The sequence below is a fragment of the Salmo salar genome, chromosome ssa12 (genome assembly GCF_905237065.1).
Source record: "Salmo salar chromosome ssa12, Ssal_v3.1, whole genome shotgun sequence".
NCBI classification, from domain to species: Eukaryota; Metazoa; Chordata; class Actinopteri; order Salmoniformes; family Salmonidae; genus Salmo; species Salmo salar.
The window spans coordinates 17,100,257-17,116,870 of record NC_059453.1 but is presented as its reverse complement, the minus strand read 5'-3'; the positions used below and the strand labels follow the sequence as shown (position 1 = coordinate 17,116,870).

Here is a 16,614-nt window from a genome sequence, read left to right as displayed (position 1 = left end):
CCCGACGCATCCCAACGAGCTTCCTCATTGGTCCGTTCCTTTCCGCGTCGCTTGACCCAGCGTTTGCTTAAAATATTCTGTCCGTCGCGCTGAGTTGAACACATTGACCCTGACCTTCTCGGATAACCTGTACAGTCCATACAAGTGGGTACAGTACAGTTCAGACTCAGAGATAAATAATATTTTCCTAAAAACTCCAAACGAAACGAATAGAACTGCTGCTGTGGTAGAATTAACATAACGTTCTAGAACAACGCGTTATTTTCTGGTCGAACACAATATCCCTTATGTTCCCCCAAAACAATGATCCTATTTATAACGTTTCATATGAGGGTTATGAAAAGGCTAGACTCCTTCCCTTGCAACCACAGTTTTCCCTGACAGTTCCGTCTCTGAAACTCACCACTATTTTCTCAAAAAGAAAGCTTTGACAGAATTGGCACACTTCTATGACATACACAATTATTGTGATACTTTACATAATTCTCCCACCAACATTATTACTAGTCATGTTATGTAAACAATAATGTAAACAAGCATTTAGGCTACTAGACCAGGGGCGAAAATCTGATATCAACTTTGGGGGGGACAATTACATGAAATTTTCTCAAGAGCAATTCCTGAGGGGGACACCAAAAGTAGTGCTGTAACACATAGCCTACATTGTAATATGGTAAATGTATATTGAGGAACCAAAGAAATAAGGTGTTTGCCGTACTCCTAACTACCGGTACCCAAAACTACACAACAGCAATACCATTGCCTTTAACAAATCTTAGTACAGTCACCAGTTTAAGTTGAGAGTGGGGGTATCCATGGCATTTTCCAATTATGTTCCTATTTTACAAGTAAAAAAAATTGAGAACCTTTCATAATGTTGCCAAACAAAGACTCAACAAACTTACCTGAGACTCCCTGTCTCTGCCAGTCTGTCCCTGCATATCTGTCCCCAACTCTGCTGTCTGTGTGCCATCTGTTGCCTAATCTGCCTAATGACATCATTGTGAAAAATTTCCATTAGAATTTCATTTCTTTCTTATGAACATTTTATCAACTAGTCTTTGAGATATTAGGCTACTAGGGTTCTTACATTGCGTTTTGGTGTACTGAAAAATACTCTGATGTCCGTCTTTTATTTTTCTGCCATTTTTCTACCTGGCTGGCTGGCTACACACACACACACAGTGTGTAGGCTATTTACAGTAGGAGATGGGCTTCTATCATCTTATCTTTTATCATTCTATTTGGGCTTCGATCTAAAAGGTAGCTAGCAAATGTGAAACGGATTAAAATGACAAGAGTTGACAGCTGTATGAGTTCACCATTTACACAACATATGCTGCAACCTTTTGTAATTTTAATAGTTTGTTTCATATTGGCTGGCTTCCAACAATAGCTGAATTTGCAAAGCTAGCGAGCACCAATTCAGTTTCAGTGGTGTTTGCTATAATCTTTGTTACCCGGGTTAAATAAAATATATAAATAAAAGCTCCCTTGCGACAATTTAGCTTTTGCAATGAGACCATTAAATATATTTAAGACAATGGTAGAAGAGAGTGTAGTTCTGTTCAGTTTGGACTTCAGTTTATCGCTAACCTTATCACAGGGACTTTGAAGCACTAACTTACATCATCTGCATGCTGATCTCGGAATAAATTGACGATAGCAAAGATTCCATCTTTGACGAGGCCACATAAATGGAATAGGTACTAGCTAGCTTAATAGTTCATATTTGCGCGCTAGCTCTGCATATTCAGCTAGTGTGTGTGCGCGATTGACTGGATTAACCTCACGTCAGTTACGTTCATTGAGTGCCTTTCAGACAGTAGATACGACCCCTCTGTTACCTTGCCAGTGGATCAAACCATTGTGAGGAAAAGGGTGGGGGGTCGCAATCTTTTGAAACTTAAAAACGCGCTATTAAGTGTCTATAATCAGCACAATTGCTTTCATTGCGTATTATTAATATTATTTAAATTACATAGTTATGTTTCAGTGATATATTGGGGGGGACAAATCATATTTTTCCCAGGATGGGGGGGTCGTGTGTCCCCCGTCCCCCCCGCGATTTCCGCCCCTGTACTAGACAAAGAAGCATAATGACCCACATAAAACAATTACTACATTTTAGTGTGCAAATCTAGATTATTATTCTACCCTAATATGAAATTGTCAAACAAAATACAGTATTCCTTAGTTCTAGATTGTGAGAGACAAATTCAAGTGTTAAAAGGTTATTTTGGGGTAAATGTTTTAATTAATTCCATGTGTAACACACATCTGACAATTATATAGGTAAACATTGACATATGTCCAAAATGGCAACCTTTTCCCTAATATAGTGCACTACTTTTCACCATTCGAGACGTACCCTATTGAATGCCAACATTCACCTTTCGTCATACTGATTTCAATTCATGTCATGTACTTAATCTTAACACGAGAAGTCCAGACCCTGTTCATGTCCTTTAGAAAATAACCAGGGTTTGAATTACAGGGGGGCGTAGGCCAGACTGAACACCCTCATCGTTCATGCACCCCCAAGAGCCGATGTATAACTTGAACCCTGGTTCTAATGACAGGTGAATAAAGTTATAATAACAGTGAACAACATAGTGGGGAAAGATTCCCAGTCAATATGGTTCAGAGAACAGACATCCTTATTCAAGTCAATGACGCCATAATGGCTGGACTATTTCTATGGTTCCGAGAGGTTTAGAAACAAACACAGGAAGTGATGTAACAATACAAAGAAACAAAAAAGTGCCACTGTCGCTGCGTTACCAACTACACTGTGCCACTAAAACAAGCAATGAAATCGACTGGCATTGGCAAAATTGCCATGAAGACAATATTAATTTGTGCATAGTAATTGGTTAACTGATTAGCTATCTCGCTCGCTCTGGAAACAAGTGTTGCTACTTTATCCTGGCAGGCTATGCTTCAGTCCCAAATGGCACCCTATACCCTACCTAGTGAAATAGACCTGGTTAAAACTACTGAACTATATAAGGATGCAATTTGGGATGCACAATATGTTGTCAAACTTTGGCTGGTCCAGGATCAGTTTGACCATTTCCCTAAAAGATTCCTAAGAGCTGACCCCAAACCAGTTTTTATAGCAGTAACAGAGTGAAGAGGTATAGGTTACATCCAAAATGGCACCTTTAACCAGGGCCCATAGGTACCCATAGGGCTCTAGTCAAAAGTACTGCACTATATAGGGAATAGGGTGCCATTCGGGACAAACCCATAGTGTAGTGTGAGATAGGGTGCATCCTAAATGGTACCATGTTCCCTGTATAGTGCACTACTTTTGACCGGAGCGCTATATATAGGGAATAGGGTGCCATTTGGGATGCAAACTTAGTTTCATCTGGTTGTTACTGTAAGACCGGGTAGGGAGGGGATTTGGGGTTTAAAAAACACTCCAGGACACTCTTGAACAATGTTCCCTCTTATATTTTGGGGCACTGAGCAAATGTTAGGTTTTGTGTGAGTTTACAGTGTACCCTTACAGTTTGACAGTAGCCAATAGGCTGTACCCTTAGTTTTAGACAGTAGCCAATAGGCAGTACGCTTAGTTTTAGACAGTAGCCAATAGGCTGTTGTGACTATTGAAGCATAATGTAGGCCTACCAACAAAACCAATGGAGCAAATCCTATAACATGTTCACATGGAAATAGCTTTTGATTTCTATGATATAGCCTACAGTAGCCTATATGTGGTGTTCAATGCAGGCCTAAATTGCATGACACTTTTATAATACTATTTTCCTTATGAAGGGCTTGACGTTAATTCATGAATGATTTTTTTACTTGGTCTGTAACACCATGGGCCAAATAGGTGACTGTAAATTGTATTGTGTTGTATGATGCAAGAAACCACTTACAAAATACAATTCATTATGATTACCATACAGAGAATTAGATAATGTAGGCTACCCCTCTGCCTATTGGCTTATTTGAATATTCAAACCTGTCTCAAAATACAACACTGCCCCTTTAATTAAGACATAAGCTTTTTACCTGACTGACTTTTCGAAGACAGCTTGAAATGTAGCCTACAGGTTTTGTGCTCTTGTAGGAAACAGTAACTCAACATTGCTGACCTATACTTATCTATAACTAGGCTAATAAGTCGCTAACTAGCAAAGAATATCAAAAAATGTACACAGCGCGGCTCTACGCTCTGATCTGAACTAATCTGAAAAGCGCATTCACTCGTGGGTGATTGAAATACCGCTAGTGGGCTACCCCCACCAATAGAATTCTACTCGGTTGCGCTATGGCTCTGCCTACAATACAATCATAGACTCAATCTTGCAAAGTTAAATTTGTTGCGTTGAAAAGGGCTGATATGTTGATTCCATCACAGAAAAAACGATTATCTATATAGTGCAAACTAATGGGGCGAACTCAGTGAAGTTCAATCTCTACCGTCTCATCACGGCATGGCCTACCGAGTGACGCAGCGGTCTAAGGCACTGCATCGCAGACCCGGGTTCCAACCCGGGCTGTATCACAACCGGCCGTGATTGGGAGTCCCATAGGGCGGCGCACAATTGGCCTAGCGTCATCCGGGTTAGGGGAGGGTTTGGCCGGGGGGGCTTTACAAGGAGGCCATCATTGTAAATTAGAATTTGCTCTTAACTGACTTGCATAGTTAAATAAAGGTTAAATAAAAGATGTCAACAGGTTAGCTGTGTAGGTAAGGAGAGTAGGATGTATCATCATGAGGTTACCAGCCAGTCTGTGAAGACTTACTGAGGTAGCCGACCACAAGAGACTAACACTCCTATCAAAACCATGTGCCTCTAACACAAATACACTCTCAAAAGATCTTCTGCGCAGCAGTCCTGGAGGAAGTCGCAGCTTAGAGGGAACATGGCTCTTGAACGTTTAAAATGAGAAAATATGTAGAGATTATATTGGACCTAAAAGTTAAATAACTTCCCTTTTTCTGGCCCACAAATTGCTTTTGACAAACAAATCATTCCGGGAAAAAAATCTGTGGAATTTAGAAAATCCCGATGCGGCCTTTGAGCCAAAATGATTGCCCACTTTTCTATAAGACATAAAGCAGGGCCTGGAGTATTTCCTGGTCATGACTTGAACCAGGAAGAACTCTAGGCGATAGCTTTTGTAACGGAGCAGGGTGAAGTTGCCCCTATATGCTGATCTTGGGTCAGTTTTGCATTTTTTCCCACTAATAGTTAAAGTTAAGTGGAATCAAAACTGATCCAAGAACTGTAACTAAGGGAATCTTCACCCCGGAGGTTCTGTAACACAAAACATAATACATTACATTTTAGTCATTTAGCAGACGCTCTTATCCAGAGCGACTTACAGTAGTGAATGCATACATTTCATTTCATTTCATGCATCTTTTTTTTTTGTACTTAATACCTGTTACCTAACCACCTTGTTTAGCCAATAGCCATCAGTCCATAATAACTGGTGCGTGGCGCCTCTAGATGTGGTTCAGAACAGAGGTGTTTGTGGTTGATATGTAAATGAATGATTGTCTGGTGTCCCTGTATCTCTTCAATGATTGTCCGGTGTCCCTGTATCGCTTCAATGATTGGCCGGTGTCCCTGTATCTCTTCATTGATTGGCCGGTGTCCCTGTATCTCTTTAGCTCTTCCCCATCATCTTTAACAGCAGCTGTACAAGGAGGAGGTAGACGCATAAAGACAAAGGTCACAAAGGTCAAGTTCATCTTAACCTTTGAGACAGACAAGCTGATACTCATGATGAGTAATGACCATTAGCTCAAGGAGAGTGACTCACAAAAAGCACACCACACTAAGGTCTGGAGGAAATAACACTGTCTAGCCAATAAGAAAAAAATTCTTCAAAGGTTGACTGTGACTTGGAAAGAGATAGGGAGGGAGGGAGGGAGGAGATAGGGAGGGGCGAGCGAGAGAAGGAGAAGAAAAAGGAAGGGATAGATAAGGAGGAAGAGGGAGAAAGAGGTAGGGATGGGGGTACCTACCTGAGTGAGGTGGTAGTCTCTGTCGACTAGCTGCTCGATGATGTTGAAGTGATCTGTGTTTGGAACGTCCTCCAATGTTACCTTCAGTCCTTCTGTTGACTCCAGAGCCTGCAAGAGGGAAGGAGGTGAGGAGGGAGAGAGGAAGGGAAGAGAGGGAGCGCAAAGAGGGAGAAAAAAAAGGGGACAGAAAGTTAGTAATTTTCTAGGCCCTAAAACTCTTCCAAAAATAAGAAGGTGCAGCTGTGTTAAAGGTGAATTGTTTTGTCACTTTCTGAAATCTTGCTACAAGAACAATCTAGATAATGTGTCCCAGACAATGTCTGTTTTTCCATCCATGGAACTCGGACACATTCTATTCATCAGCTCTGATTCCGTGTTCTACTTCTATGTGTTCAGTCTGTACTGACTTTGTAGTAGTCCTCCGACTGCTTCCGGAACTCTGGCGAGTCGTTGTGCGCCACGGCAACCACGATGTCACAGTTGGAGGAAGAGAGTTTGAGCTGCGGAACCAGCTGACTAGGACTGTTCCTCAGAGCCACCTCTCTGTGAGGAGACAGAGATAGTGAACCAGCTGACTAGGACTGTTCCTCAGAGCCACCTCTCTGTGAAGAGACAGAGATAGTGAACCAGCTGACTAGGACTGTTCCTCAGAGCCACCTCTCTGTGAAGAGACAGAGATAGTGAACCAGCTGACTAGGACTGTTCCTCAGAGCCACCTCTCTGTGAAGAGACAGAGATAGTGAACCAGCTGACTAGGACTGTTCCTCAGAGCCACCTCTCTGTGAGGAGACAGAGATAGTGAACCAGCTGACTAGGACTGTTCCTCAGAGCCACCTCTCTGTGAAGAGACAGAGATAGTGAACCAGCTGACTAGGACTGTTCCTCAGAGCCACCTCTCTGTGAAGAGACAGAGATAGTGAACCAGCTGACTAGGACTGTTCCTCAGAGCCACCTCTCTGTGAAGAGACAGAGATAGTGAACCAGCTGACTAGGACTGTTCCTCAGAGCCACCTCTCTGTGAAGAGACAGAGATAGTGAACCAGCTGACTAGGACTGTTCCTCAGAGCCACCTCTCTGTGAGGAGACAGAGATAGTGAACCAGCTGACTAGGACTGTTCCTCAGAGCCACCTCTCTGTGAAGAGACAGAGATAGTGAACCAGCTGACTAGGACTGTTCCTCAGAGCCACCTCTCTGTGAAGAGACAGAGATAGTGAACCAGCTGACTAGGACTGTTCCTCAGAGCCACCTCTCTGTGAAGAGACAGAGATAGTGAACCAGCTGACTAGGACTGTTCCTCAGAGCCACCTCTCTGTGAAGAGACAGAGATAGTGAGACAGAGAGAAAGAGGGGAGCTTCTGGTGATGGCTCTGACTGGCACTGACTGCTACTGGACACCCACAGAGCAAACACACAGACTACATCTCTCTCTAAATATAGGATTCATTTATTCTTCTTCACTCTCTCACATACACAATGCCAAACACACACAAATAATTTGGCCATTGATAAACACCATTACTCACTGACCTTAGATGACCATTAGTAGATAAGGTAGAGCAGTGGTTCCCAAACTTTTTATAGTCCCGTACCCCTTCAAACATTCAACCTCCAGCTGTATCCCCTCTAGCACCAGGGTCAGCGCACTCTCAAATGTTGTTTTTTGCCATCATCGTAAGCTTGCCACACACACAATATACGATACATTTATTAAACATAAGAGTGAGTCTGAGTTTGTCACAACCCGGCTCGTGGGAAGTGACAAAGAGCTATTATAGGACCAGGGCACAAATAATAATAATCAATAATGTTGCTCTTTATTTAACCATTTTACATATAAAACCTATTTGTTCATCAAAAATTGTGAATAACTCACCACAGGTTAATGAGAAGGATGTGCTTGAAAGGATGCCAATAACTCTGCAATGTTGGGTTGTATTGGAGAGTCTCAGTCTTAAATCATTTTCCACACAGTCTGTGCCTTTATTTAGTTTTTCATGCTAGTGAGGGCCGAGAATCCACTCTCACATAGGTACGTGGTTGCATAGGGCATCAGTGTCTTAACAGCGTCATTTGCCAAGGCAAGAAATCTGGCAGTGGCTTCTGATTAAATTCAATTTTCACAGAACCGCTTGTTGCAATTTCAATGAGGCTCTCTTGTTCAGATATCGGTAAGTGGACTGGAGGCAGGGCATGAAAGGGATAACGAATCCAGTTGTTTGTGTCGTCCATTTCGGGAAAGTACCTGCGTAATTGTGCACCCAGCTCACTTGCTATATTTTACATTTTTTACATTTTAGTCATTTAGCAGACGCTCTTATCCAGAGCGATTTACAGTAGTGAATGCATACATTTCATTTCATGCATTTAAAAAAAAAAATGTTTGTACTATATCACGTTTGACATTGTCCATAAGCTTGGGTTCATTTGCACACAAAAAAAATCAAACAATGATGGAAAGACCTGTGTGTTGTCCTTGTTAATGCAGACAGAGAAGAGCTCCAACTTCTTAATCATAGCCTCAATTTTGTCCTGCACATTGAATATAGTTGCAGAGCGTCACTGTAATCCTAGATTCAGATCATTCAGGCGAGAAAAAAAATCACCCAGATAAACCAGTCATGTGAGAAACTCGTCATCATGAAAGCGGTCAGACAAGTGAAAATTATCGTCAGTAAAGAAAACATTAAGCTCATCTCTCAATTAAAAAAAAAAATGTGTCAATACTTTGCCCCTTGATAACCAGCATACTTCTGTATGTTGGAAAAGTGTTACATGGTCGCTGCCCATATCATTGCATAATGCAGAAAATACACGAGAGTTCATGGGCCTTGCTTTAACAAAGTTAACCATTTTCACTGTATTGTCCTAAACGTCTTTCAAGCTGTCAGGCATTCCCTTGGCAGCAAGAGCCTCTCGGTGGATACTGCAATGTACCCAAGTGGCGTCGGGAGCAACTGCTTGCACGCGCGTTACCACTCCACCATGTCTCCCTGTCATGGCTTTAGCGCCTTCAGTACAGATACCAACACATCTTGACCACCAAAGTCCATTTGATGTCACAAACCTGTCCAGTACTTGAAAAATATCCTCATGTTGTCCTGGTTTCCAGTGGTTTGCAGAAGAGGATGTCTTCCTTAATTGACCCCCCATAAACATAACGGACATATACCAGAAGCTGTGCCAGGCCCTGTTGCCTCATCCAGCTGTAACGCATATAATTTACGCAAAACATCTCCTGCCATGTCACTGATGCATCGTGAAACAGTGTTTGATGAAGCCATTGTCTGTATAGTTGTTTTGGCCTTTTCCCCCAGCATTGTCCCAGCCATATCCGCGGCGCAGGAAGAATTAAGTCCTCCACAATAGTATGGGGCTTGCCTGTCCTAGCCACTCGGTAGCTCACCATATAAGACGCTTCTAAGCCCCTTCATATTAATGGTATCTGTTGCTTTTATACATGTCTTACTACTCGAAAGTCATCTTTATTCTCGCTCAAAAACTCCTGTGGCTTATTTTTCAAATTGTCATGTTTCGTTTCTAAATGTCTGCGCAAGAGTGAAGGTTTCCCGCGAGAGAGTAACGGTTAATGTGATTGGACGTTAATTATTTGACTAGGCTACCTGTATTTGACATTGTGTTGTTATTTCGCTGAACACTAGATGGTTTAATTTTATTTTTGGCAGTGAAACGAGGCTACTCAGGCAAGAAAAAAAACCTCACCCAAATGTATAGCCCCATTGGAAAATATTAATGTACTGTTTGAAAATGTGAGAAAAAATTAATTAAATGATATATATATATATAGATATTTTTTTTAATGTGAATCAAATTTTTATTTGGTGTACCCCCGACAGCATTCCGCGTACCCCAGTTTGGGAATACCTGAGGTAGAGCATTCAGTGGTGCATCTTCAGGGGTGGATGGGTGTGGGGGTGTGTGGTACGTACTCTGTCATTTTCAGAGGCTCGTTGACATAGGTGGACAGGATGGGCAGGAGGTCATATATACCACTGACCAGGAACGCACCTGAGGGGTGTCTGTGGAGATGCCTGAGGGGTGTCTGTGGAGATGCCTGAGGGGTGTCTGTGGAGATGCCTGAGGGCTGTCTGTGGTGATGCCTGAGGGCTGTCTGTGGTGATGCCTGAGGGCTGTCTGTGGTGATGGGGGGGGGACTCATTCTGATTTCCAGGCCCACCCATGGCTGCGCCCCTGCCCAGTCATGTGAAATCCATAGATTAGGGCCTAATGAATTTATTTCAATTGACGGATTTCCTTATAGTAACTGTAACTCAGCAAAATCTTTGAAATTGTTGCATGTTGCGTTTATATGTGTGTCACTTGATTATCCTGTTATTCTATCGTCATCTTCTAGTTGAAGACAATATCAGGGAGGGTGTGTTGTTGACAAACAGGCTATACCACACACACACCTAGAGAAGTGGTGATGGGAACATAGACGTCGAGTTTCTCCCCCTCTCCTTCTCCATAGGGAACGTTGAGGAGGGTCTGGGCCAGGCCACGGGCACGCTCCGTACCTGCACACGCACCAAAAACATGCACACGGAGAAATATACAGAGACACACCCCTTTGTTGACTTTGCAAAAATATATTTTGACTAAACTGTAGTGTAACCTACGGATACAGAAATACTTGTTAAACATACGGGGCACAACAACAATAGAAATCAAACCAACGACATACAGTTGGTTACTTTCCAATCGTTCATTTCATTATTCGGACTGCGGGCACCACCCATATGGCATGGCTAGCCTAAAGATCCCTATTGCTCTTTCCTGAACCCACACTCTTGTCAATAATCAACTTTATCGGCTAGTTAATCAATCATCGACAGACCTTCTTTGAGCGCCGTCACGTGGGATTTGATAACGTCGTCTGCCGACATTCTGTGCGACCACTGGCTGGGCGAGAACTGCCTCTCTAGCTCCTGTCAAAGCAACCACACACAAGTGTGTTGTGAATCGGGGCGGCCATAAGTACGAGCCGGTTGGAGTGGGAACGTTAGCTCATAAAGATCAGGCAGACAGCGAGGGCGCAGTCCAACAGCGCCCTCAGTCGGTAGTCATTCAGAACTTTCCATTCACAGCAGAAGTCAACAGACAGGTTTCTGTTTATACTTTTGTTGTTGTTTCAACAGGTGATGTGAGCAGTGAACTAAAGTATTTATAATCGATATTTAGATATGAGAAACGGTGCTTTATTTTATAGTAATAATGGCAAATGGATAGGCAAAGTTTAGAAATGAAGAGAGTAGGTTATGAAAAAGACGAACTAGGCTACTTGCAGACATTATTATATATTTCTAAGTTGTTAAAATTCTTTGTTATATAAAGGTTACATTTTTTTAAATTAATATTTTTTTTTAAATTACACCAGGTTCATATGTTAATATAGCATGTTGATTTGTTATTATGCATGCCTGCATCCTGGGGAATAGGAGAACGCGTACTTACATGAGACGCACATATTTGTGCTCTACAAATGTTGTGTATTTTCTTTTGGATGCAAGAGAGAAGTGTAATACCTTAAACAACCTGATATCCGAGGTCCACGTCTTTAGTCTCTATCAATCACACACAACGCAGAGCTACAGCTGCACCGGTTACATATTTACAGTACAATGTCTACTGTATGAACAGACATCATCTTAACATCACTTACATCCTTATTCATATCCTTCCAACGTGACATTGTTGCTCTTGAATGTAACAACAGCAGATAGGCACAACACAGAGAACCTTTGGAATTGGACAAAAGATAAGCAGGGGAAAAAACGACCATCGAGGACAGTGGGTCAACGGGTCTGCGGGACGGGTGTCTGCGGGGTGTCCCAATGTTCTCAGGCAAAAGGTTTCAGTTGGCTAATTCTACAAACAGCTGTTCATTTGTTAACGACAAGGGTTAAGATTTTGTACTAACAGTCAGTGAACCAACGTAACTTGATGACACAACAATAACAGCTTCGTTAGAATTGCAGCCCGCCAAATGTAACAGTGCATTAGTACACGGTGTACTGTACCTTGTGCTGGAGGACATTACATCCTGTGTTGGGCGGAGTAAAAACGGTTTCACTAACTAAACGGACAATACATGCAACACAGTAAAACAGAACGCACTCCATTGCTAGCCTAGGCCTACTACAGTAGTGCCTTCAGAGTATTATGATGAATTGTCTAGATAAACGTTAAATACTGCGGAGCTCAGTACAATCACAAATGAGTTGTGTCCAAGCTAAATGAAAGTCCAACTTTAAAATGAGTCTAATTAACAAAGAGCTCAGTACAATCACAAATGATTTGTGTCCAAACTAAATGAAAGTCCAACTTTAAAATGAGTCTCATTAACAAAGTCTCCCGCCTGAAGAAGGAACTTCGCGTTTGTCACGTGATTATTCTGCGAGCTGATTGGTTCTTTCAGTGACGTAGTTCTGTGCGCTTGATCAAGCTTATAAAGAAACCGTCGGTGCGGGATATTCGGTAACTTCTCAGCAGAGTTATTTCTCATAGTTATTATGGATATTGTGAAACAGAAGGTTAACTTAATGGAGTGTTTGAATGTTCCAAGAATCCTGCCAAATTCTCCACGAAAATCAATAGGACAGATCCAGGTACGTTCACCATTTCTTTGATTAAAAACAGACAACCTCTCTTTCGAAGATGCCCAACGTTACCCGAAACCTTTTTATAATCATCTTATAACAAAACAAATAACTCAATCATATGCAATGCACTGACTACGTTTATATTTCTATGTCGATCGTACACATCAAACTCATTGTCTCTCATTTGTTTGCAGGTAATCTTTGGCCCAATGTTCTCAGGCAAAAGGTTTCAGTTGGCTAATTCTACATAAACAGCTGTTTATTTGTTAACGACAAGGTCTATGATGTTGTACTAACAGTCAGTGAACCAACGTAACTTTATGGCACAACAATAACAGCTGGTTAGAATTACAGCCCGCCAAATGTAACTGCATTAGTACACGGTGTACTGTAATCAGCATCTCAAGCACTAGCTCGTAACAAGCTACTGTAGTGTGTACTTTACATAGTATTCCAAATGAGAACATATCAGTAATTTAATAGCATCTTTGACTTTGCATTTATCCTATAAAAACTGTAACCATCTACTCCACGTCATTGTTTTAGAGAGCGCTTCATAGCAGTATTACTAGTTTGTGATTTAAAAAAATGCTATAACTGACTGAAATCTATTTTCTTATTAACAGCACGAGGCGAGTGCGTCGTTTCCAGATCGCTCAGTACAACTGTTTGGTGGTCAAATATGCCAAAGATACACGCTACTCCGAGAAGGGCGTGGCCACGCATGACAAGTAATGTCAAATACATTACCTCCTGATTTGTATAGATAACGTTACGTTGAACCGCACCCCCATGAACTAATGAATACCCTGTTTGACCTGATTCTCATTGTTGCCACCCAGGACAAGTTGTTTCCCCGGTTTTGTGAGTTTGAATAGAAGAATACACAAGGTGCCATTTTGAAATGTGGCAGTGCATTAGCAGTTTCTCTTGTGTGTCTCACTGACAGACAATCAAATAGCCCATGTCGGCTAACATTCTTTAGATTGCTAAATTGGTTTAGCGGCCAGCTATTTAAACTTGTTATCATGGTCAAATTACCAGCCGGGGGCGATTGATTTTGTTAGTCAGTCTCACTCAGATATATTAAAAACTTTCAACATTTCTCTCCACCCTGTTGCAAAATGTGTAGAATTGCATGAAATTAGCTGTATAGCAGTTCATTTTCCTCTCCGCCCCATGGCAAAATGTACAGAATTGCAGCATCACTAATGTATTTAGTAGGATGGTCTCGTTTTATAGATGTGTGTGTATATTTATTTATTTCTACACAAACACCAGAAACACAATGGAAGCCGTACCAGCCAACTGCCTGAGCGACGTGCGTTCTCTAGTTCTGCAGGCTTGCGTCATCGGAATCGACGAAGGACAGTTTGTAAGTATAGTACATTTAGTCTGTTACCCTCTCACTGTGTCCAACAGAGTGATCCTCTTTGTTCCTCACTAGATCATTACCTGTATGTCCTCTACAGCTGAATAACCTGCCATTGATATTCATCTGTTAAGCACATGGCATCATCAGCACCATATTCCTTAGTGTTATTATGACCTAGGCCCACCTTTTTTCAAACGTCTCCCCCAGACGCTCCACGTATTTAAACTATTCCAGAGCGAGCACACCTGATTCAACTGGTCAACTAATCATCAAGCCCTTGATTAGTTGAATCAGGTGTGCTAGTTCAGGGCTACAACAGAGTGGTGAAACATCTCTGAGGAGATCACTGACCTAGGCTACATTACCAATGAGAACCAACCATGTCCTAACTGTTATACCCGTATGCTTATGAATCCATGCCATGTTCTTCTTATTGTTGTGTGTTTGTCAGTTCCCAGACACAGTGGAGTTCTGTGAGGAGATGGCCAACATGGGGAAGACTATAATTGTAGCGGCCCTGGACGGAACCTTCCAGAGAAAGGTAGGCATGGATGATGAGTCATATCCAACGTTTGCTGCCTGCCTCCTGGTTGTCTAGCGTCGTAATCGGTAACAGTTGTCTCAGGTAATAGAATATTTGACATGTAGAGTTTCAGTCAGTTTAGTTTGAAATAATAACTGTGTATGAATGGTGTGTCTGTCTGTACAGCCAGTACACTAGCCAGAGAAATGTCATATCTGACCGAACTCTCTGCCCTGTCTGTCTGCAGCCCTTTGGAAACATCCTGAACCTGGTTCCCCTGGCTGAGAGCGTTGTGAAGCTGAACGCTGTCTGTATGCAGTGTTACAAGGAGGCAGCATACACCAAGAGACTGGGGGCAGAGAAAGAGGTGTGGGAGAGGGGATATGATTTATATTAGAGCTGATACAGTAGAAACATCACATGCCTTTCAGACTTAAAGGTTGTATTCCCTTGAACTTCTGGAGTGAAATGAGACTGGTGGTTTTTCATATCCTCTTTGTCGTCACAACCAATCACTATTGCTTCTCTCCCTTTCTGAAATCCCCTCTTGATCTCTATCATCCCTGTTTTATTAGTCAACCTGCAGGAATCACAATTATCACTGTGTCCCATTTCACCGTTTTATTACCCATCCGATCCTTTCGCATCTGCCCTAAGGAGTAAGGGTTAGGAGGTTGATTTTAGGACTGTGCCTATATTTGGACATGACCTCACTTCCTGTTTCTTGTCTGTGCCCCGCCCCCAGGTGGAGGTGATTGGTGGAGCCGATATGTACCATGCACGGTGCAGGAAGTGTTACGGTGGCTTGATGGATGTGATGAAGGATAATAGCGCCCCCCACAGGGACGAGACACCACCGCATGTGATGACAGAGAAACTGCTTGACAACACTACATCGCCACGGAAACTCTTCGCCACCCTGCAACTCTGATCATTACCAGTAGACTATTCTTAAAGGGATAGTTCACTCACATGACTTTAAAGGGAGAGTTGACTTGAATTGGAACTTTGAATGAGATGGTGAACAATCCCTTTCAATTTTAGGTTTGGTAATTTGACTGGAGATGAGTTAAAAGGGATAGTTGTCGACTTCATTTTCTAATTGGAGTAATGAACTATCCCTTTAAGTTTTGCACTTGGGATGAGCGGGGACAGTAAATGAATCTCCATCAACCCACTGAACGGTATTGTATCTGTGTAGTAACTGTCATTTTATAGGGCTTCATATACTTCAATGTAAATATTTCTAAAACATTGACCAAATTAGTACATATATTTTGTAAGACTTGGATACACCTGCTAAAACATACATACTGCCATGCAATGAGTCCAGTGTACACAACTTAATATTCAACTGTTACTTTTTGTAGTGCTGGTCTGATTTGCCTCCTATAATAATACAAATATATTTTTGAAATGTTCATTTATGGTTTGTGTTCAGTCATTTTCCAGATTTTACAAAATGTTAAGTCGAACCCATAACTCGGTGTTCCAGGTATTATATTTTTTTGCCAATCACCCCAAAAAAACATACCGGGGAGGGGCTCGGTTGTGCCACTACATCATGCCAATTGCACGCTCCCTCAACATGAGACGTCTGGCATGACAACTGCACCTTTTAGTGGCCTTTATTTATCCCTGACACAAGGTGCACCTGTGTAATCAGCTTCTTGATATGCCACACCTGTCAGGTGGATGGATTATCTTGGCAATGGAGAAATGCTCACTAACAGAGATGTAAGCACATTCGTGCACAACATTTGAGAGAAGCTTTTTGTGCGTATAGGAACAATTCTGTTTCTTGAGCTCATGAAACATGCACCCAACACTTAAGATTATAGTTGCCAATCACCCTAGTAACTGAGTGAAAGAAATGGCGTTGGATTGCAATAACCTGTTTAGGTCTTGGCAGTTGGCATGTTGTTGTACTGTACAACTGGCTGCCAATTAAGATTATTTTTATGGTAACACAGAAATCCCAAATGCACATTTTACCAGTACTGTAGCATGGTTACATTAGACAGTCACTTCAATCTGGACTTGTAAACATGTATTTTTTTTAAACCAGTCAAATTATGACCAAATATTGGATTTTCA

The 16,614-nt window shown here is 41.9% G+C and overlaps 2 protein-coding genes across 3 annotated transcripts; one reads left to right on the top strand and one right to left on the bottom strand.

The window, feature by feature from the left end:
* Positions 1–3,444: 3,444 nt before the first annotated feature.
* On the bottom strand, positions 3,445–11,799 carry LOC106564332 (kynurenine formamidase-like). Its single transcript, XM_045692063.1, has 7 exons — positions 11,680–11,799; positions 10,855–10,945; positions 10,419–10,534; positions 9,947–10,257; positions 6,406–6,541; positions 5,999–6,106; positions 3,445–5,667 (listed from the first exon to the last, which is right to left on the bottom strand). Exons 1-7 carry the CDS (start codon positions 11,797–11,799, stop codon positions 5,638–5,640), a joined length of 912 nt encoding a protein of 303 aa, XP_045548019.1. The 3' UTR covers positions 3,445–5,637.
* LOC106564352 (thymidine kinase, cytosolic) lies at positions 11,774–15,938 on the top strand. Of its 2 annotated transcripts, XM_045690899.1 has the most exons (7): positions 12,423–12,625; positions 12,814–12,845; positions 13,246–13,350; positions 13,901–13,994; positions 14,446–14,535; positions 14,765–14,884; positions 15,263–15,938. In XM_045690899.1, exons 1-7 carry the CDS (start codon positions 12,530–12,532, stop codon positions 15,446–15,448), a joined length of 723 nt encoding a protein of 240 aa, XP_045546855.1. In that variant the 5' UTR covers positions 12,423–12,529; the 3' UTR covers positions 15,449–15,938. The 2 variants fall into 2 exon arrangements, with proteins under 2 accessions (XP_013985887.2, XP_045546855.1); XM_014130412.2 differs by lacking the exons at positions 12,423–12,625; positions 12,814–12,845 and adding an exon at positions 11,774–11,868.
* Positions 15,939–16,614: the final 676 nt, after the last annotated feature.